The 22,019-nt window shown below is 39.0% G+C and overlaps 1 protein-coding gene across 1 annotated transcript in view; it reads right to left on the reverse strand.

Moving 5' to 3' along the window:
* The window catches only part of LOC107562765 (WD repeat-containing protein 11-like), a 163,270-nt gene that overhangs the window by 29,930 nt on the left and 111,321 nt on the right, over nucleotides 1-22,019 (reverse strand). The window contains exons 19-22 of the mRNA XM_016247483.1: nucleotides 16,001-16,172; nucleotides 15,324-15,432; nucleotides 9,118-9,180; nucleotides 8,773-8,838 (exon numbers count right to left, since the gene is read on the reverse strand). Of these exons, the coding sequence (XP_016102969.1) occupies nucleotides 8,773-8,838; nucleotides 9,118-9,180; nucleotides 15,324-15,432; nucleotides 16,001-16,172 (410 nt within the window). The remainder of the gene's footprint in view (nucleotides 1-8,772; nucleotides 8,839-9,117; nucleotides 9,181-15,323; nucleotides 15,433-16,000; nucleotides 16,173-22,019) is intronic.

The raw sequence follows: 22,019 nt of genomic DNA on the forward strand, positions 1-22,019 counted from the left end.
GTCCAGTGATTTTGGGTTTTTTGGCGACCGGAATGATGGTAGAGCATTTGAAGCAGGAGGGGACTACACACTGCTCCAGTGATCTGTGTATCTCAGACTTTTAAGCAGGTGAAACAAAGTCTGTGCATGAAGCTTTCTTAGACTTCTGTTTTCTGAAGACCCGGTTCACGTCCTGTACACTTAAGCACAGATTGAATGGTGGGTAGGTGTATATGTGAAGTGCAGATCAGAGTCAGGGTTGCCAGGTTTTCGAAAACCTGCCCAATCGCTACTCAAAACTGGCCCAATCGCGTTTCGAGGGGTCCCAGTGTTTCTCATTCATTAACTAGGCCCGCCACAGTTTCATAATAAACCGAAGATATATTTATACTTATAACATAAGTAAATAATAACAAGTTCCCTTTCAGTTGGTCACTCTCAACGTCACGTCGGATGACCGACGAATTGGGATCTCGCTTAGAGAGACCAGTCTACTTTGACTGTAAACTAAACGAGCCAATGCACATTGGCATGCAATTATTTCATCCAGCTGCCGCTGATCACAGAGTGAGTATAAGTAGGCAGCAGATGCAGCGCATATTCAGCTTTTCGCTTCGGAGCCGAGCGACCACATCGTTCTGCTCCTGATTACTCCACTGAGAGAAGAAGACTGAACGAGTTCAGCCCGCTCTTTGAGAGCTCTTCGTGTTGGCGGTACGGCGCTTCAGCGGTGGTGGTTTCCCGTGTCGAGTGGGTTGCACACATCAGGCTGCACTACCCCCTGTTTGTGTTACAGGCGGCCATCTCCCCTGTGCGCCTCAGCACGCTAAAAGAGCTATTTCCCTAAAAGAGCAATTACGGGTGCATCTTTTTAAAGACGACGTTGCGTGGCAAACTTGACGTTACGTCTTGCTATACAGCTGCTGCCGTCGCCGAGGGCGGCCCCCTGCCACCGCCCCTGCTCCTGCGGCCTCCTGCAAAGCTACGCCGTGGAGCCGGTCGCAGGGCAGTTGCCCCGCCCGTCCAGGCCCCCATTAAACCTGGTGGCAAGCGAAAGAGCAAGAGGCCCTGAGACGGGCAACCCAGAGGTGGAGGGGGACCTGCTCTTCGGGAGATGGTGAACACACCACTCCCTCCCCCGGAGGAGGGCCGGGCGGAGAATCTGTTGTTTTTTTTCCGCTACTGACCTCTCGGTCAGTGGTACCCAAATACTTCGACAAAAGAGCAATTTCCTCTATCTCTGGGTCTCCAGAGGGGACGGGGGGTTGTGGATGATCCAATGTCATATCACACTCACCCTTCTCTCTCGCCAGTGAGCAGCAGTGGGCGGATCGGGAGAACGAGCCAACGGACTACCCACACACCCTCTGCTCTTATGCAGGTCAGTGTTACACACACTCAGACCCTGCCTCAGACCGGCTACGAGACGCCTGGGCCGGGTCCCTGCGTTCTTCCTCGTTGCCCCACTGCGGGCATGCCTGTAGTTCCGTTGGTACCACTTGCACGGCATCTGGAAGCCTGGCTAGCACTACCCAGCCCGTCTCAAAGGCTTCTTCGAACCGTCAGGCTCCGTGTTGGCTTGCTAAAACTGCTCCAGAGAGTCCGCATAGTAGACCCTGTTGAGCTCCTCCGTCCCCTCGGCAGCCAGACTCTAGGCAGCCAGAGCGTCCGGCGCCAGGCCCTCTCTCGATGAATCCATGAGAACCGGTAGAGGGCTGGGTTCCGTAGAGACCTAAGTGGATCCCATATGTGTAAAGTCCATGGTATGACCTTAGAGCCTGTGTTTCCCCGGCAGACTTCTGCCACTCCAAGAGAGTTACAATCACCTCCAATTTTCCATAAGCACCTAAGGGATGGTCATGTGTGTATTTGCTTCCGAAACCTCCTTCGGGAAGGATGGAGCTTCCGCAGCGTCCCGGTCCCAAATGGAAGGGGTATGTTTTCCCAGTGTTATCCAGTCTTACTGACTGGGTACTGCCATAGCAGCACTAGCTGGTCCTCTTGTGGTAAGCCCTGCCCTGCGCCAAAAAGTAGGGGCGCAGGAGACTCCCACAGGACACTGGAAGTGGCAGTATCTGTGGCCTTTTGGTAGGGATCCCAATTCGTCGGTCATCCGACATGATGTCGATAGTGACCGACTGAAAGGGAACGTCTCGGTTACGTATAGTAACCCTCGTTCCCTGAAGGAGGGAACGGAGACGTCATGAGCTCCTGTACCAGCAGTCACCGGCTTGACTCCTCAGCGAAAACCTGAATATGCGCTGCATCTGCTGCCTACTTATACTCACGCTGTGATCAGCGGCAGCTGGATGCAATAATCGCATGCCAATGTGCATTGGCTCGTTTAGTTTACACTCAAAGTAGATTGATCTCTCTAAGCGAGATCCCAATTCGTCGGTCATCCGACGTGACATCTCCGTTCCCTCCTTCAGGGAACAAGGGTTACCATACGTAACCGAGACATTCTTTAATGTTGTGTTTCATGCCATTGCTTTGGCAAGTATCGGTCAAATGAATTAAAACCAAAAGCGTAATATGACTATAATATGACTCAAGTCTGTTTGCGCTGCTTGTTTCAAAGTGAAGCGCCCACATTGCGCAGCGCAGGCGATCGGCTCGTGATCCGGTGTTTTCCGCATCTCAGAGCGGCTCCATTCACAGTGAATGCAGTGAACTCCGTTATTGAATGTGGTGTGAGTTCATCGCGTTTGGGAACGCAACGGCCACCAGTTATGCATAATTTGTACATTTGCATAATTTTCAACATTTTAATGGGCAAATGTTTACAGTATTTCATTAAATTAGTAATGTTTGTAAACCTGTTTTCACAGAAGCTGGAGTTTTCTGCCAAAATAAAAGTTCAACTGAAGTTTCCGCCAAAATAAAAGCTCAAGGGTTTATCTCTTGCAAGCATGGCATAAAATTAACAGACGCTTAAAATACAGGATTAAAATACTGTACAGGTACAGCAAGCTCACTGTTCAGAAGAAAAATATAAATATTGGGGTTGGGGTTTATATGAATGTATTTCTGAAGGGAACGGACTTCACAAAAGTTTCGATGGCATTTTTTCCTCTCTTATCATTGCTGATCCAGAACCACCACCTGCTGTCAGAGAGTGAATTTGCGTTCTCATTCAGCCTGTCTGTTTTTGTTTCATGCAGGTTTTATCTTTGGCTGTGATCAGCGGCAGCTGGATGCAATAATCGCATGCCAATGTGCATTGGCTCGTTTAGTTTACACTCAAAGTAGATTGATCTCTCTAAGCGAGATCCCAATTCGTCGGTCATCCGACGTGACATCTCCGTTCCCTCCTTCAGGGAACAAGGGTTACCATACGTAACCGAGACATTCTTTAATGTTGTGTTTCATGCCATTGCTTTGGCAAGTATCGGTCAAATGAATTAAAACCAAAAGCGTAATATGACTATAATATGACTCAAGTCTGTTTGCGCTGCTTGTTTCAAAGTGAAGCGCCCACATTGCGCAGCGCAGGCGATCGGCTCGTGATCCGGTGTTTTCCGCATCTCAGAGCGGCTCCATTCACAGTGAATGCAGTGAACTCCGTTATTGAATGTGGTGTGAGTTCATCGCGTTTGGGAACGCAACGGCCACCAGTTATGCATAATTTGTACATTTGCATAATTTTCAACATTTTAATGGGCAAATGTTTACAGTATTTCATTAAATTAGTAATGTTTGTAAACCTGTTTTCACAGAAGCTGGAGTTTTCTGCCAAAATAAAAGTTCAACTGAAGTTTCCGCCAAAATAAAAGCTCAAGGGTTTATCTCTTGCAAGCATGGCATAAAATTAACAGACGCTTAAAATACAGGATTAAAATACTGTACAGGTACAGCAAGCTCACTGTTCAGAAGAAAAATATAAATATTGGGGTTGGGGTTTATATGAATGTATTTCTGAAGGGAACGGACTTCACAAAAGTTTCGATGGCATTTTTTCCTCTCTTATCATTGCTGATCCAGAACCACCACCTGCTGTCAGAGAGTGAATTTGCGTTCTCATTCAGCCTGTCTGTTTTTGTTTCATGCAGGTTTTATCTTTGTATCTTTGTTTGTATCGTGATTAAAATGCAGTGGTTGGTTCTAATTTCAAATGGCTTTTTTTTATTAAATATGTTTATTTGTTGTAGTAGTAGCAACTGCCCGTTTTTTGCAAAAACAGTTTAATGGCAAGGAAAATATTTATGGCCGGTCAATTTTCTCAAGTCATTAGCCACTGGCAGATGTGAAAGTTAGTTTTAGGTCCTGCTTGCAAGTGTAGAAATGAGATTTTTTTTTCATTTATTTCACAGTGCAATTGTTTTACAATATATGGCTATAACTGTCATAGGAATAATAATATAAAATTATTGTTTTATTCTAATTTGTTTGGCTTCCAAATTCATACGGCATTGGTTCTGGCCTTTGTTTACACAGGGACTGATCCCGGCAATGTTACTAGGTCCCCATATACATGTTTGCATTCACACAGAAGGCACTCCGGCAATTTTCCGGGACCAACATGCAGTGTGAAAGGGTTTTTAGTTGCAAAGTTATGTATAGGTAGTTAAATGTGTAAAGTGGACTATCATAATAAAGCATTACCAAATATTTTATTAAATACAAAAACTCTTGTGGTCCTGTGTTGAAAAAATAATATGACGTTTCTGTCAACTAGCCTATTTGGCCTCCATAGCTAAAGCTAAGCAAAACATACAAAAAGGACATGCATTGATGTAATATATGACAAATCATGACATTACACTGACATTACAAACAATGTACCAATGTTAGGGCTGTGCAAATAATCAAATGCGATTTTCATGCGCATCTCGTCAGTAAAGCCGGTTCTGTGGTTAGCAGTAAATCTCCAGCACGTGCTTTCAGATGGAGCGGCATCGCAGGCGATTCATTGCAGATTATGAACCCAATATTCATCCCTCTTATTCTGTGAAAATTATTAACATTTTCCATATTCTTCAAGGGGTATGTAAACTTATGAGCACAACTCTATATACATATATTAAACTTTGGAGAAATCATTAAAAAAACTGGAATGTGTTTGAGGTGAAATGTGTAGTTTTGAGAAATGTGTATTTGTTTTGAGAACTGAATAAAAGGCTTGGGAAATTGTACCTACTGAATCAGTTATTGTGTGTTAGCAATATGACAGTTTGTACCGTGGAGTATTTATGCATTCCAGTATAATATATGACCTACTATATTATAATTTCTACTAAAACATTACATGGTTGAAGTATTTACTCATGGGCCATTGCTTACATTATGACTTAATCTTTAACTCTTTCCCTGCCAGCATTTTTGAAAAAAGTTGCCAGAAACCGCTAGCGATTTTGATTTTCACTAAAATTTGATGACATCCAGTATATTTTGCTGTATGAATATTTGAATATGCAATACACCAAAATAAAGATCAGAGCCTCTACTTAAAAAAAAAAATCTGTTTTATTCTAGCTTAAAGCATTCTTGTTTTATCAACACTTGAATATAGGCAGGTTTCATAAAAAATTCATAATTTTGACCAAAAAGGTGAGAAAATCAAATTTTTATCAAAAACTACATCTGAATAATATTCAGTACGATTATCAAAGCCTAAATCCAGTAAATCGCTTCCATAAACACCTTCAAAGCTTGTAGTAACAATTAGGCTACTTTTCCACTGTTGCCGTGGGATGTTTTTTTAACTTCGTGGGTCGACGCGACCCCACTAACGCAGATTTTGTTGTGTAAACCTGCAAACCCTGTTCGTATTGTTCTTTTGCGCATGCGGGTCAGTTCAGAACCACGATCTGTTCACACTGTAAAACTGATATTGGCCACATTTAAAACAACAATGTGAACAGCTACACAAAAAAATCAGATCTGAGAAAAAAAATCTGAATTGAGCACTATGGCTCGCAGTGTGAACGTAGCCTAAGTGCATCTGTTTAATTAAATGGTTATTTCACCCCAAAATAAAATTGTGTCATTAATTACTCACCCTCATGTCGTTCCAAACCTGTAAGACCTCCGTTCATCTTCGGAACACAAATTAAGATATTTTTGATGGAATCTGAGAGCTCTCTGACCCTCCATAGACAGCAACGCAACTGAAATGTTCCCAGACAGAAACGCAACAAGGACATCAGTAAAACAGTCCATGTGACATCAGTGGCTCAACTTCCAATTTTGCACAAAGAAAACAAAAATGACGACTTTATTCAACAATTCTTCTCCCCCGAGTTACTGTCTTCCACCATTTTGGAGAGTATCACAACCCATACACACACTTTACCCTAAGTGTAAACAACGCGGATTACGCCAATTACATTCATGCGTGTGATTTCCCCTCCTAACGTAATCAACGCTGATTATGTTCTTGGGTACTCTCCAAAATGGCAGAAGACGTAACTCGAGGGAAAATAATTATTAAATAAATTATGTAATTTTTGTTTTCTTTGCGCATAAAAAGTATTCTAGTAGCTTCGCAAACTTGAAGTTGAGCCACTGATGTCACATGGACTGTTTTATTGATGTCCTTGCTACGTTTCTGTCTGGGAACATTTCAGTTGCTGTCTATGGAGGGTCAGAGAGCTCTCAGATTCCATCAAAAATATCTTAATTTGTGTTCCGAAGATGAACGGAGGTCTTACAGGTTTTGAACGACATGAGGGTGAGTAATTAATGACAGAATTTTCATTTTTGGGTGAACTAACCCTTCAATTTAGGATGGTCTTCGAGAACTACAAATTGTCACTAACAATTTGTGAAATCTGAATCATTTAATTCATTCAGTGAACAAAAATATTTAACATGTACATTTATTGTAATGGTAGAGGAGAATGGGTTCCCCCTGCTAAATCTTTTTAACTATTCACTTGAAGGAGGGTAGAGAACCATATTTAGAGACCAGAACAGGGCTCGCAAAATCGCTAGCCCGATGTCCCGGGGCTATTGTGTTTTCCAGTCGGGCTACCAAAATGTATCACCACTCTGCCTGACGGGCTATTTTAAATGCAGATCTCCGGCGGGTCCTTACAAACTCCTAAAGTGAGTTGTATCAAACTTAAGGCCATAAAAAGCTTTAAATACGTTAAATGGTATAAGAAATGTCTTAATTATAATTACAAGAGGTCTTACAGTTGGGGACGGAAAGACAAGAGTCTTGATATGGCTGGATTAAACTTCAAAAGGCAATGATGTCATTGAATAAATATAAGCGCTGCACATTTTAAGTCAAAATGCATGGAGCTGCGTTGTGTACAGCCATTACCGGGGAAACCACAATATTTCATCGCTCCTAAAGCACCACCTCGTGGCAGAGAATGAATTTGCATTTCCAGTAAGTCTTTCTTGCTGTTTATGGTCAGATCAATGCAAATATCAACTCATGTTTTTACGCAGCAAACACAGAGTTGTAAATAAGAAAGAAGTTAATGTGCCTTCTAAAAATCTAAACAATTAAGACAGTAATAGTATATTTATAAGTTTTAAATTAATTTATATGCTTGATTTATCCCTTTTCATAAAAATGGTCTAAAGGCTGAAATGCTGTTGTATAGGATTTTTGTTTTTGTGAAAACCTGTGTCTGAACTGTAAATCATGTACTTTTATGGCTCAATACTGTATGTTACCATAGACATTGTCCAACCCCACTCATACTGTTAATTTTACTTGTGCAGCTCTTAAAATTGGTCATAAATTGCCTTACATTCATTTTTACAAATTCTGCAGATACCCTGTAAATAGTGAAATAAAATTCCTTCCTTTATATTTGTTAATATTTGTGTATTGAAAATATTTTTGGAAAAAAAAGAAGAAAAAAAAAGGTTTATTTAAAAAAAAAAAATAACTTTTTTAATTTGGGCTACCAAAATTTGAAGAGTACCTGCCCAAAGGGCTACCAGGGATTTTAAAATTTTGCATCTAATAATCACTCTTGCAACTGCATAACAATGCCAAACCACACAGAACACTCTAGCAACCACATAGCAGTATTCCAATAAGCGTACTTGGAACACCTTATTAAGCACATACTGGTATCACTGGGTAATCATTGGTACAACCCTCCCTTCTCTCCAAGAACTGAACTTATCCAGAGTGAGCAAAAGGGCTGGCAAAATCACTCTGGGCCCCTCACATCCAGCACACTCCCTCTTTGAACTGTTGCCATTTGGTCGACGCTACAGAGCTCTGAGCACCAGAACGACCAGACACAGGAACAGTTTCTTCCCTCAGGCCATCCATCTCATGAACACTTGACAATAACTGTGGAACACACACTATTTATTCAGTCATACACTTAATTATCTAACACACACACTCAGTCTACATTTCAATTTGCACATAATATACCTGTACATACAACTGTCTATCCCCCTCCCAGACAAATCAAAACAGCAATAAATAAATAAAATACTATAGAGGAAAATAAAAAAGTCTTCAGGATTCATAAGATTTTTTTACGCTAACCATTCCGGTTTCAGAAATATGAACCAAAATGACCTTTTTTTTAATAGTGCCACCTAGTGTCAGATGGATATGTTGTGTGCATGAGCCTGAATAATCGGGGTGGGAGACTCCTAACTTGGTGGACTGCACATTCTACTAAGTTATGTGTCTCTACGACTGTGGTACTGACACTTTTAGGGATCAGAAAAATAAAAGAAAAAAAAATCAGAAAATCTAAACCAATACAACAGGGTTTCAGGATCAATCTGTGTAATGCTGAAAATGAATTGAAATGCATTCTCAATTAAAATGGTGCACAACACTGCTGGACTGACACTTACCGAGACACAAGGAGGCAGCGTTGTAGCAAGTTCAGATTTGGATCTTGGAGAACACTTTTGATGTCACTAAGTGGGAAGAGAATAATGAATGCTCAGGGAAATGATGATGATGATAACAATAATAATAATAAAACACATTAACAAAAATCAATTAAAACATCACATGAGACAGGGCAACATGCTCTTTAAAAAGCTCTTAAAACAATGTGAGCTATTTGAGGATAATTTTGTCCCTGCTTTTATATATAAGTACTTCTTTGGAAATAAATTTCCCTGAATAACCATATTTGGATTACAGAATAATTGTAGAAACAGTGCTGTGCTCTATTCTGGGAGTATACATACTTCGAAAGAGAGTTGAGCTGTTCCTGGATCAGTCCCTTGATTTCATTTTTTTCTTCGTAGTCTCTAAGGATGAAAGCACAGAATACAAGTAATCAGTTCATCTTTTGTCTGTTCAATTGTACAATTTTAAGGCTAGTTCACACGGTAGGTAATAGGCATTTTGTTTGACTACCTTCTGTAATTGTGATAGAGATAGATCAAAATAGAATACACTAAACAGTCAAAACAAGGATTGCCACACCGTTTGATTGACCAATGAATTTCCATGACTTTTCTAAGACCTTTCCAAGCATTTATGATCTTTCAAATCATTTAATAAATATTGATGAGGGAGATTTTTATTTGTATGTCAGGCCCTTGTTTCAATTTATAGAATTAAACAATTATACTTATCAGTGTGTAAATATATTGCTGGAAAAGAGCAATATTTAGGTGCAAAAATAAAGGACAAAGATTTAATATAATTCCATGACTTTTCCAGATCTGGAAATAAGAATTTAGGACTTCCCCCTGGGGAATCTGCAAATCTATTCACACTGTCCCGCAATTAATTTTATCTAAATGGCACAATAATAATAATAATAATAAACAAGGAAGAACCTAATCTCAGAATACAAAATTAAGGCATAAATCCCTGAGAAGGGATTTTTAGAGATGCACATTTCCATTTGAAACACATGATATGCAGGTTTTTTAACTTTGATTGAATAGGCCTCCATGCATGCATTATGAAATCACAAAAGAAAACAATGTTTCTTTTTCTTAAAAACAAGACTACAATAATTTTCAATCTCTTATGTCACGGTGTATTTTAAAAGAGTTACACATTTGTCAACTGCAAAACAGATGTGATGAAACAACCTCTAACCACTTACTGAAATAACTGGCTTGTGAGCAAGTTTTACTCTACACAAGTAATCAAAAGGAGCAATATTGACAACATTTAGTAGATTAAATATTGTAAATTCTCAATATTTCCAGATTTTCAACAATCATGAGAACGCTGTAGGAAACGATCAATCCTGTGCACTCACTGAGTGCTCTCTTCTCCCAATCATTACTAGACATGCCCCTTACTGCTGATTGGCTGCGAGTGTGTTTTGGGACTCGGTCCGACACTGTGGTCAAAAGTGTTTTTCAAAAATAGCTTAGTGCACCCTAGACTATAACAATTTTCAATCTCTTATGTCACGGTGTATTTTGAAAGAGTTACACATTTGTCAACGGCAAAACAGATGTGATGAAACAACCTCTAACCACTTACTGAAATAACTGGCTTGTGAGCAAGTTTTACTCTACACAAGTAATCAAAAGGAGCAATATTGACAACATTTAGTAGATTAAATATTGTAAATTCTCAATATTTCCAGATTTTCAACAATCATGAGAACGCTGTAGGAAACTATCAATCCTGTGCACTCACTGAGTGCTCTCTTCTCCCAATCATTACTAGACATGCCCCTTACTGCTGATTGGCTGTGAGTGTGTTTTGGGACTCGGTCCGACACTGTGGTCAAAAGTGTTTTTCAAAAATAGCTTAGTGCACCCTAGACTATAACAATTTTCAATCTCTTATGTCACGGTGTATTTTGAAAGAGTTACACATTTGTCAACGGCAAAACAGATGTGATGAAACAACCTCTAACCACTTACAGAAATAACTGGCTTGTGAGCAAGTTTTACTCTACACAAGTAATCAAAAGGAACAATTTTTACAACATTTAGTAGATGAAATATCGATAGACTTTCAACAATCATGAGAACTCTACAGGAAACTCCATTTGGCGATACGATATGAATTAATGATAAATAAATATTTAAAACTGAAAAACGCCAAATTGACTCATATGAAGCAATGTGTTGCAGGGAACAGCAGAATAATACTAGGTCAATCAATATGCTATTCTGCTATTGCAGGTAACATTTAACATAGTAATGATAAATGTGAATATTGACAATCAGTGGTGGTTCTAGATCACAGTAAATGGGGGGTTAGGGTGCTTGTGCTTTTAGGGGGCACACTTTAACATATATTGCAGTGCGTAGCTTTTTATTTCTAAACAACCATGTTGGAAGATGTTCCCATGTACATACAGGTGCATCTGAATAAATTAGAATGTTGTGGAAAAGTTAATTTCAGTAATTCAACTCAAATTGTGAAACTTGTGTATTAAAGGGGTCATATGATGCTTTTTTAAAGATCATTATTTGGTGTATTTGGTGTAACAGAATATGTTGACATGCTTTAATGTTCAAAAAACACATTATTTTTCAAATACTGTACATTATTGTAAGTCCTCTATGCCCCGCCTCTCTCAAACGCTTCGTTTTCTACAAAGTCCCTCCTTCCGACAAGCGCAGTCTGCTCTGATTGGCCAGCTGACCCAGTGCATTGTGATGGGCCAAATACAGCAAACACTCGTCGGAAATGTAACGCCCCTTACTCCCTCTCTCTTGCACGCTCTCGCTCTCTCTCTCTCTGAGTTTAATTACTGAAATAAATGAACTTTTCCATGATATTCTAATTTATTGAGATGCACCTGTATTTCATGATGACAATACCAAGATTTACCAGGCTCAATTTTTGAAAGATTGGCCACCACAGAGTCCTGACCTTACACCTATTGAAGTCTTTGGGATGTGCTGGATGGAGTCTTTACACTGCCTGTTCAAAAAAAAAAAAAAAAAAAAAAAAGGTTGCACTCTCTAATATTTTGTTGGATCACATTTAGCCTTGATTAAATTGTGCATTCGTTGTGGCATTGTTTTAACAAGGTCATGAAACATCAAAGCATTTATTTCCATCAAGAGCTGCATTAGTTTTTGGCCGAGATCTTGCACTGAAAATGGGAGAGTCAAACCACTCTGTAAAGTTGACTCAAGCACATTCTAAAGACTTTCAATAGGGTTAAGCTCAGGACTCTGTGGTGGCCAATTCATACAAGAAAATTATACCTTATGCTCACTGAACCACTATTTCAGAAATTGAGCCTGGTGAATCTTGGTATTGTCATCCTGGAATACAGACATGGGTACATCTTCCAACATGCTTGTTTGAGAAGAAAAAAATCTACGCACTGCATCAAGCATTAAGGTTAAACGAATTGTAGCAAAGCATATAGCGTAAGAAACATGTTAATCACTGCAATAATGATCAGGCTCAAAAAAGTGGGGCAAATTTTATGATTTTGTCCTTTTCAAACATGACAGACCACATAAGACAGAAAACCATAAGCTGAACTCGCATTCTGTTTGAGTAGGTACTACATTTGAATTTGAACTTAAAGGTGCACTAAGCTATTTTTGAAAAACACTTTTGACCACATTGTCGGACCGAGTCCCAAAACACACTCGTAGCCAATCAGCAGTAAGGGGCGTGTCTAGTAATGATGGGGAGAAGAGAGCACCCAGTGAGTGCACAGGATTGATATTAGAAGATAGATTATAGATAGCGAGAGATGGCAGATAAAAAAAAAAAAAAAGTGGAACATTTTCGGAGGAACAAAACATTAAAAAGAAGAGTTACGATCAGGCAAGAGGTAGGAGGTAGGTAAATATCGGAGCAGCTTTTCAGTGGTGGAGAGAACTCAAGGAGAGAGTGGGAAGGCCTGGAATTAGACACCAAGGTTACTTTGTTTCTTCTTGATAGGTGAGTTACGTTGATTTTGCTTTTTCACACAACTTTCCTGTGTTGGCTTTTGCTTGAATATGCTGTGGCCGGCAGGCATAGCAGACTCCGCCATCGTCGCTGTCAGGGTTGTGTATGTACGTGTGGGGCAGAATTATCAAAATAGGGGCGAGGCCCTGTTGGGGTATGGGCGTGTTTGTTTTGGTGCTTTCAAATATAACATCGTTTGGCAAAAATCACTTAATGCACCTTTAATTTGCAGACGTTAAAAAAAGCATGTTCTATATAATTTGAATACATATGAAAGTATGAATGAAATTCAGATGTACTACAGTATGTCTGCCATTTTGTTACTATCACGTGACTTACTAGCCTAAGTTGCATCGCTTCACTGCTTCTTTTATAAATCCTCTCCTGTGTCTATCAACTGCGCCTATCAAGTGTCTATCAACTGCGCATTTAAAAGACTGGGCGGAAGTAGTAGATCATCTGGGTACTTTTCCTACTGTTTTTCAAAAACTATGAATTCGTACATACTACTCTTTTTGCATACTGTTTTTCACATACTATATAGCAGGGAAGTATTTGATTTTGGATGCAGCGGCCGTCTCGGCTTGCGGTGTCTTTTTGAGCAATTTTTTCTTGGCATAAAAGTTATGGTACAATAAATTACAATGTCAAATTTAGGGGGGTCAGAGGTGGGGCCAAGATTGTTGACACGGGGGCATTGGCAATCTCCATCACCGCCGTCATGTTTATGTGTATAAAACTAGGGATGCAAAAAAAGGAAAGAGTGTTTGCTCATTCCTGTCACTGCTATGCACACTTAATTACTGTCTGCTTGCTCAGCATGCACATAGGTGTCAACCAAGGAGCTCAATGACAATATTTACTGTTTACTAAACTAATTAAGTCATCAATTTCTTTCTAATCTTGGGTATATCTTACCCAATACACTAGGGATGTGCATCTCATGACTCAGGCCGATACGATACGCATCTCGATGCATAGCCAACGATACGATACATTAAAGATACATATGAAGCAGTTACCGATGCGATGCGATACGATTCACCCGTTACGATGCAGTGTGATCCAATTTCGATTCGATTCGATTCAACACAATGCGATTCGATGCAATATGCAATGGAGAAAATATGATCACTTTTAATGCCTCGAGGCCTGTTTCATAAAACAAGTTAGCCAAATAAGCCAGGATTATTTCAGTTAGTCTGAATCATTGTCGAATGATTAGTCACTGTGGCAACTTATGCTGGGAAACTAACCTGGTCTACAGCAGGCTAACTGTCAGACTAAGTTAAGCTCCTCTACTGACCAATAGGAACACAATGATATTACCACTGACTTATGCTGGGAAACTAACCTGGTCTACAGCAGGCTAACTGTCAGACTAAGTTAAGCTCCTCTACTGACCAATAGCAACACAATGATATTACCACTGTCTTCACATACTATTATTTGACTTTTTTTTTTTTTTTAACAGTTTCTAGCCATGAGAATAAGAATAATTAAGAACAAGCGTGCACAAATTAGTGAGGTTGTGGGAATTTAATTTGTCATTAATAGAACCGCTTTAGCCCCGATTTATTTGTTAGGTTATTTCAAGTCAGGTTTTGAACTTTAATCACAGTTTTTCCTCAGGTCTCCGTGGTTTTGTGAAATGCGTCATATTCACGCAGCAGCAGCAGTGATGAGAGAGTGCGCTTGAGAAACAGTTTAGAGAGGAGAAATCAATCTGCATATAAAATATTGGTCACAGATTATTGGTCACTTTCTAAATAATAAAAGTATACTGCATCCACTAGTAATTATATACAAATAAATAATTTTTTACCAATGTAACTATGTTAGAAACGATACATCGCGATATAAATGACAACTTGTAGCACACTTTTTAAACCGATGCATCGCATCGTTAACTTTCGATCGAATCGGGGCATCTTCCCATCCCTACAATACACTGTTATACTTAAATAAAAAAAAAAAAAAAAAAAAAAAAAAAAAAAAAAAAAAATTGTAGCACACTTTTTAAACCGATGCATCGCATCGTTAACTTTCGATCGAATCGGGGCATCTTCCCATCCCTACAATACACTGTTATACTTAAAAAAAAAAAAAAAAAAAAAAAAAAAAAAAAAAAAATCTAAATAATATATACAGTGAGAGTAAATAATATATTTTGATCTTATAATTCTTTGGTGATCAGTTATTGCATCCTGTATTTGATGTTATGTAACCATCAACCCCACTGTACTGTACTTGAACATTGATGAAATCATTGAGTACCAAAAAGAAAGTACAGGTACCCGTAATATGTCTGTGCAAATGTACTGGTGTCTTCTTTTATGGAGATTTTTGTTTTTTAACCTGGCTTTTTGTTTTTTTAAACATATCTTTTCATTTCAAGACATAAGGAATATAAAGCCTTAGTGCCTAAAGGTCAGATTTTGTCAATAGCACCAGCAAAGACAGCTATCACAACAGACTGGAGTAAAATGTGCTGTGAATGACTTTTGAATGGATACAGATGTGAAAAAATAATGAAGCTGTCACATACACATGAGTAATGTCCATGGTGAATGTATTGGACCATGGCTGCAGTATCAGGAAGGCCTTCAGTGTAAGAGCAGCACGTGGCAATAGGAGATAGGGACACCATACTGAATCTGGAACAGAGACATACATACACCATAAAAGTCTATTGTACACCAATAGGAAGAAAAATAAAATAATATGTCAAAGCATACTGTATGCACATACACACACAAGGATGAATGCAGCCCTCAACACATTTATCAGATATCCAAATGGGGACTTTCCATTAACTTCTACTGTACTCAATTTAAACTGGGGATACATCTGTCAAAATGAAAATGCTGGGCAAAAAAAAATAAAAATCATTATTTGGCTTTCTCTTTGAAACACTCTCACGACACAATATCTCATTAACTGTGGACAACCTCTTTTTCCATCAATATATTACTCATCACCATTTACATTTAGAATGAGATCTGATTAAACCTTTTCATGTGCACACTGCTTGGATGCTAAATGGTTTCTGGTCACTTGTTTCTGCATTTTAAACCAAAACCAAAAAGTTCCATTCTTAATTTAAACAAATTATAACTGTTGTACACAAACCCTAGAACAGAACATTTGGCATTATTGGGGGTGTTTACACAACACAGTCTTTAAACTAAAAACTCTGTAACCTGACAGTTTTTAAAAACTCACCTGTCAGGTCCTGCTCATCCATTCTATAACTGGCAGACTTCATGGCCATCTCCAGCACTCTCACGCAGCCATCATCTGATGCCAGCACCACTTTATCTGATGTACACCAGTCAATATCCAGAATCCTATAATTCACATTCCGCCCCACTCTGATGCTGCTCACCATCTGCACCTGTAGAAGTATGTGACAGTATAATCTTTAAAGAAATATTTAAAGGGTGTTTCCTCCACCTGTGGCCCAAGATGCTGGGATAGGCTCCAGCATCCCCAAAATGATGTTAAATTTGAGGTGAGGCACTTATACTTAGGATTAGACATATGGCGGTATTTGGTAATAATAAAATATTTGCATAATTCTTTCAATTTCTCTAAATGCACAGTAGCTTTATTTCCATCACTCAAGATTCATAACTAGGATGGTGATTTCTATAACACCAAAAAGGAGGACACTTTGCAGGATTCAGTGAAGTCAGGACAATAACTGAAAAATAAAATCCTTAACTAGTGACAGTAATGAACTTTTCCATTAAAAGGCGATATTTACAGACTCAGTCACTCACTCAAAACTGTTCAGGGATAACCGTTTATCTCCTGGTAAAATTTGCGTTCCAGGGACTAAATATTACAGAAATGTCACCCTGGACCACAAAACCAGTCTTAAACTGCACGGGTATATTTGTAGCAATAGCCAAAAATACACTATATGGGTCAAAATGATCGATTTTTCTTTTATGCCAAAAATCATTAGGATATTAAGTAAAGATCATGTTCCATGAAGATATTTTGTACATTTCCTACCATAAATATATCAAAACGTCATTTTTGATTAGTAATATGCATTACTAAGAAGTTTAAGGCAATTTTCTCAGTATGTAGATTTTTTGCACCCTCAGATTCCAGATTTTCAAATAGTTGTATCTCAGCCAAATATTGTCCTATCCTAACAAACCATACATAAATGGAAATGGAAAGCTTCAGCGTTCAGATGATGTATAAATCTCAATTTCGAAAAATTTACACTTAAGACTTAAGGTTTTGTGGTCGCTTCAACCCATGGACATGAAAAAAACAACAACAAAAAAACACGCGCAGCAACTTAAATTAGTCCAATTCCATGGGAAAACCGCAGACTTGGCAAAACTGCAGTACGTCATAAATAGAACAAGGGCTCTGTTTATGGTTGGGGATTTGTCGTGTAGCGTCACGCCGCATCCAGTATAGACAGCATCACGTCTACATCTGGTGTAGACACGGTGTCAGACTAATGTCACTGTCTGATGCTGCGTTTGAATTTTCATGCCACACTATTTTAAATTAGTGCGAGCCAAACATTATTGGGGTCGCTTCAACCCATGGACATGAAAAAAACAACAACAAAAAAACACGCGCAGCAACTTAAATTAGTCCAATTCCATGGGAAAACCGCAGACTTGGCAAAACTGCAGTACGTCATAAATAGAACAAGGGCTCTGTTTACGGTTGGGGATTTGTCGTGTAGCGTCACGCCGCATCCAGTATAGACAGCATCACGTCTACATCTGGTGTAGACACGGTGTCAGACTAATGTCACTGTCTGATGCTGCGTTTGAATTTTCATGCCACACTATTTTAAATTAGTGCGAGCCAAACATTTTTCTCTCATGGGCCGTCTATTGAGGAACCCGGACATAGACTGTTTAACGCAGCTTAGAGATACCACAAATGCATTTACACTGCAGTTATAGCTGCATAAATGATGTTATGATATTTATGTGAGGTGAACAGCACATTCCAGGGCCCAGTTTACAACGGGGCCCCTCTCTGACCACCATAGTCCACAAAGGTTTGCTACATTTTGACGGTCCAACAACAAACTGTCCAAAGCCATCAGAATAAGATGCTAGGACAAAGGCCAGAAACCTCTTAGAAGGCAAGACGGATATCTCTGGTACCAAGCCCAGGAAGGACAGGACTTCTCATTGGTCAAAATGCCATTCCTGCCCTTCACCCATCTAGAGACTAATTCCTAAGGTTTAGGTTGCACCGACTAGCCAATTAGCTTGACATTGACTAGTCACTGATCCTATAGAGGGCACAACAGGATAAGAAATCTTTGAAGTCCACATTTACGCTCTGTTCTCAAACAGTTAACATAACAAATAAATGCATACTCCGAAAGCTCTCCACAAGACGTGTGATTATAACACCTGGGTGCTCGAAACTGAATGGGAGAATGCATGTATTAAACCGCTTATTGTACAGATGAATGAATCGCCGTTCTAATCTACTGTGCTGCTGCACTGTAATGCACACACACAGGCTACAGACAGATGTTCATTCAGTAACACTGTTCTATGATTAAGAAACTGAAAAGCTCTAGCATATATTTCTTAGTAACTAAAACCCACAGCTTCACTATTAGTAGAGGGATGCTCTCTCGCTAATGCATTCATATAAATGTAATCCTTACTGTACTACTTTATCTGTATCTGATTTAGAACAATCAGAAATCTGTGAGAAACATATCGACCCAAAGAAAAAAAATCTGAAGTCGTTCAACCCCTAGTGACTGCCATAAAAATTCTTAGGACCTCCGGATGCAGCAGCAGTGGATGAAACAAAAAGAAATCACAAAGATCCATCCAAATCAGGGACGTAGTTGCCTAGTTTATTTAAATCGCGACTTCTGCGCTTTTATAAGCACTAACTTCACATCCGAAGCGAACGGACCATGTATCAGCACAATATGACTGAAGCGCAGTTCTTTTAATTGTGCACGAGCCGGCGCGAATCAACAATGCACTCGAAAAGTGTTATAAGATTAGCACACACAATTCCTATCGCGAAGCTGATGGTAAAATGTGCGATCTATTTGCATTCTATTGAGAAATTGCCACTTTAAAATACTATGGATAAAGTCGAACATTATCTAAAAAAGGCACATAGACTAAAAAGACTGATGAAAAGAGGAGAAAACAATCTTGCACCAGCACTAACATACATTAAAATATTTTTAAACTACTCATGACCACCTTTACCAGAAGAATTTATCACGTTTTACTGTAGGCTTATTTATTGTGGTACATTTTGTTGAACTTTTTGTAGAATTTATAATGTATAATCTGTTAAGGAAATAGATTTTTCCATATAGATTTATATTACATCTGTGGCATGTTGTAGCTATTGTTTCTAATTGTGCAGGCTGTTGTTTTTTAATCAAAAAAAAAAGTTTTTTAATTTTGACAATAAAAGCTTGAAATTGAATTGAAATTGAAATGCACAGGATAGACAGGATAATGTGGAGACTCTCAATGGGGAATCGGTTCAACACTGCAGCTGGAATTGCTCACCAGTTCAGCGCTGAACAGTGTAAGGATCTGTCTCGGCACGTTTAAGAAAAGTCGGACTGAAAGCGCACTCTGCAGTGACCAAGAATCTCATCAGCAGAAAGAATCAAAAGGCTAGACTAACCTTTGCTGAGGAGCATGATGTGTGGAGAAAGGAGAACTGGTCCAAAGTTCACTTTAGTGATGAGAGCAAGTTTAATTTATTTGGTTCAGATGGGAAAAATTATGTTTGGTGTCAAATTGGGGAAATATTGAACCCTGAGTGCGTAAAGTAGTCAGTGAAAGGTGGAGGAGGATGTGTCATGGTTTGGGGGGTTGTTTTCTACAGCAGGAGTTGAACCTCTTGGAAGGGTAAATGCAAACATGTGGTTCCTTTCCTGCAAGCATCTCCCAATCAGCCTGCAATTTTCATGCAAGTCAATGTAGTAACTTTCACCTTCAAGGCTCCTCTGTTGGCTTGTTCCAAACCCAGGACCTTCTTGATGCTCAGGAGAACATCGCTCGCCAGTGCTTCGTGTTCAAGACTGTGAAACGGATCCAACTCTTTTCTTCCCACTGCAGCGTGGCCCAGATCAACAAGTGGGAGACGTCGCTGCTCAGACTCAGCACATGACTAGGTAGAATGCAAGTATCACTCTTTCCAAACCTAATCTCTCTATTTATTTGTTGAATATATAATAAGGTGAACCTTATTACTTCCAGGAAACAGTTTATCTTTCCATAAGATAACATCCATAGTAACATCCAACTTAGTCACTTGCATCTATCAATCTTTTGCACATTATCCATTCATTGTACCCATTTAGTAGTTGTTAGTTACTCTTGTATATCCTTTTGTTAATAAAACCCCTTTTATTACACTTGTGTCTTCTTTGTGTTGATAATACAGTAAGAGGCTCTACAAGTTAACAATATCTCACAAATCCTTCAGATTGGTCAGACTATAACTTCCTATCATTTATGTAATTCTTATTTATTCAACAATCTTCCATGATTGTTCTTTATTGTCAAGGAAAATTCCTTGGCTGGATCCCCGTAAAATAGTATGACCAAAACTTAATATTAATATTTAAGCCCAAAGCCATTACACTGGTGGAGCTACTTAGATCTAAAACCACTACATTTAGTGGCGGCCCGTGTGAGGCATTGAAATCACTACATATGTTATAAAATACATTCATGAAAACCAAATTGTGTACAAATAAATATATTTATATATACATTTTATAAAATTTCTTTGAAATTAAAATAATAAAAAAAATTAAAATAAAATGAAAGATTAAATGTATTATGCAGGCTTTGTAGAATATAGTGCACATAAACTTTATGGTGGTGTTTATAATGTTTTTATGTCTTTTGTGGGACTTAACAATAACACAGAATAATATGTCCAATATTGGATTTGGATCAGTCCTGTCTGACATATCCCCGATCCGGCAAAGAATGGCAGTATAAAAGCCAATACCGATATTGAGTATTGGATCAGCGCATCTCTAGTTTGGACTTAATGCATTCAGAACATTGCCAAAATGTACTCTGGTAGTGGTTTGTTATGTGAATAATGCATCAGTAGTGTCACTTTTCTAACTGTGTCTGTACTATGCAAATACTGTATGTTCCCAAGAGGAAAGAAGGGTTGACCACACCATGTTCCCCTTCTCTGATGCCAACAGCCAATCACAGCACTAGAATGGAGAAGCGCCAAATTGCAATCTCCTCCTCATTGGAAAGGGACAAATGTACCCTTACAACAGCCACCCCTTGTTCTGAGTCTCTGGCCTGTTAAGGTGAGAGAGTAACAGATTACCAATGTTTTGAGTCTCCATCCTAGAGAGACTTTAACATATCATCAAAGTTATGAAACTCTAGCCTGTGAGGAAAGAGACACTATCAGATACCCGCAGTCTGAGTCTCCTGTCCAGAGAGTAACAGAGAGAGTAACAGTAACAGACACACCAATTTCTGAGGCTCTGGCCCGTGAGGGATTGACCAAGTCTCTGGCCTAGAGAGGCAGTAGATGTACAAATATTTGTAGTAAGGAAAATCTCAGATGAGCAAACCTTCACTTCAAGGTACTTTCATCGGTGTGTTCCAGATTTTAGGACCCTTTGGTGCTCCAAGGAGATCAGCATCCCACATCGGTTCAAGTTCAAGGCTGTTGAAACAGATTCCTTCCCTTTCCTCACTGCATTGTTACCCAGGACAACCAGTGGAAGAAGTCACTGCCACCTGACTGCTCACTTAACTAAATATCACTTATCCAGACTTCCAGAGACAGTGGCATTGTTGTATTTTATCAGTATATGATTTACTAATTTACATTAGATGTTACATAGCTGATTTCAGTTGACAACAAATAATTTTCCATTTATTTGTTTGATGCATAACAAGGTTCTTCACCTTATTAGTCTTAGAAAAGCAACAGTTTATCTTTCCGTAAGATAATGTAACTGCCATAGCAACAACCAAATGAATCACTGGCATTTTATGTATCTTATGCACTTTATTCCTTTACCATTCACTGTATTCATTTAGCAGCTGTTAATTATTCTTGTTTATCTTTTGTAAATAAAATTCATTTTATTACACTTGTGTCTTCCTTGTGTTGATAATACATTAAGAGCATGGGCGTCACTAGACCCCATTTAGCCTACAGGGGCACGTGCAGTAACTATAACTGCTGTGTGGTAATT

This window comes from Sinocyclocheilus grahami, unplaced genomic scaffold, assembly GCF_001515645.1.
Source record: "Sinocyclocheilus grahami isolate Dianchi unplaced genomic scaffold, SAMN03320097.WGS_v1.1 scaffold838.1, whole genome shotgun sequence".
In the NCBI taxonomy this organism is placed as follows: domain Eukaryota; kingdom Metazoa; phylum Chordata; class Actinopteri; order Cypriniformes; family Cyprinidae; genus Sinocyclocheilus; species Sinocyclocheilus grahami.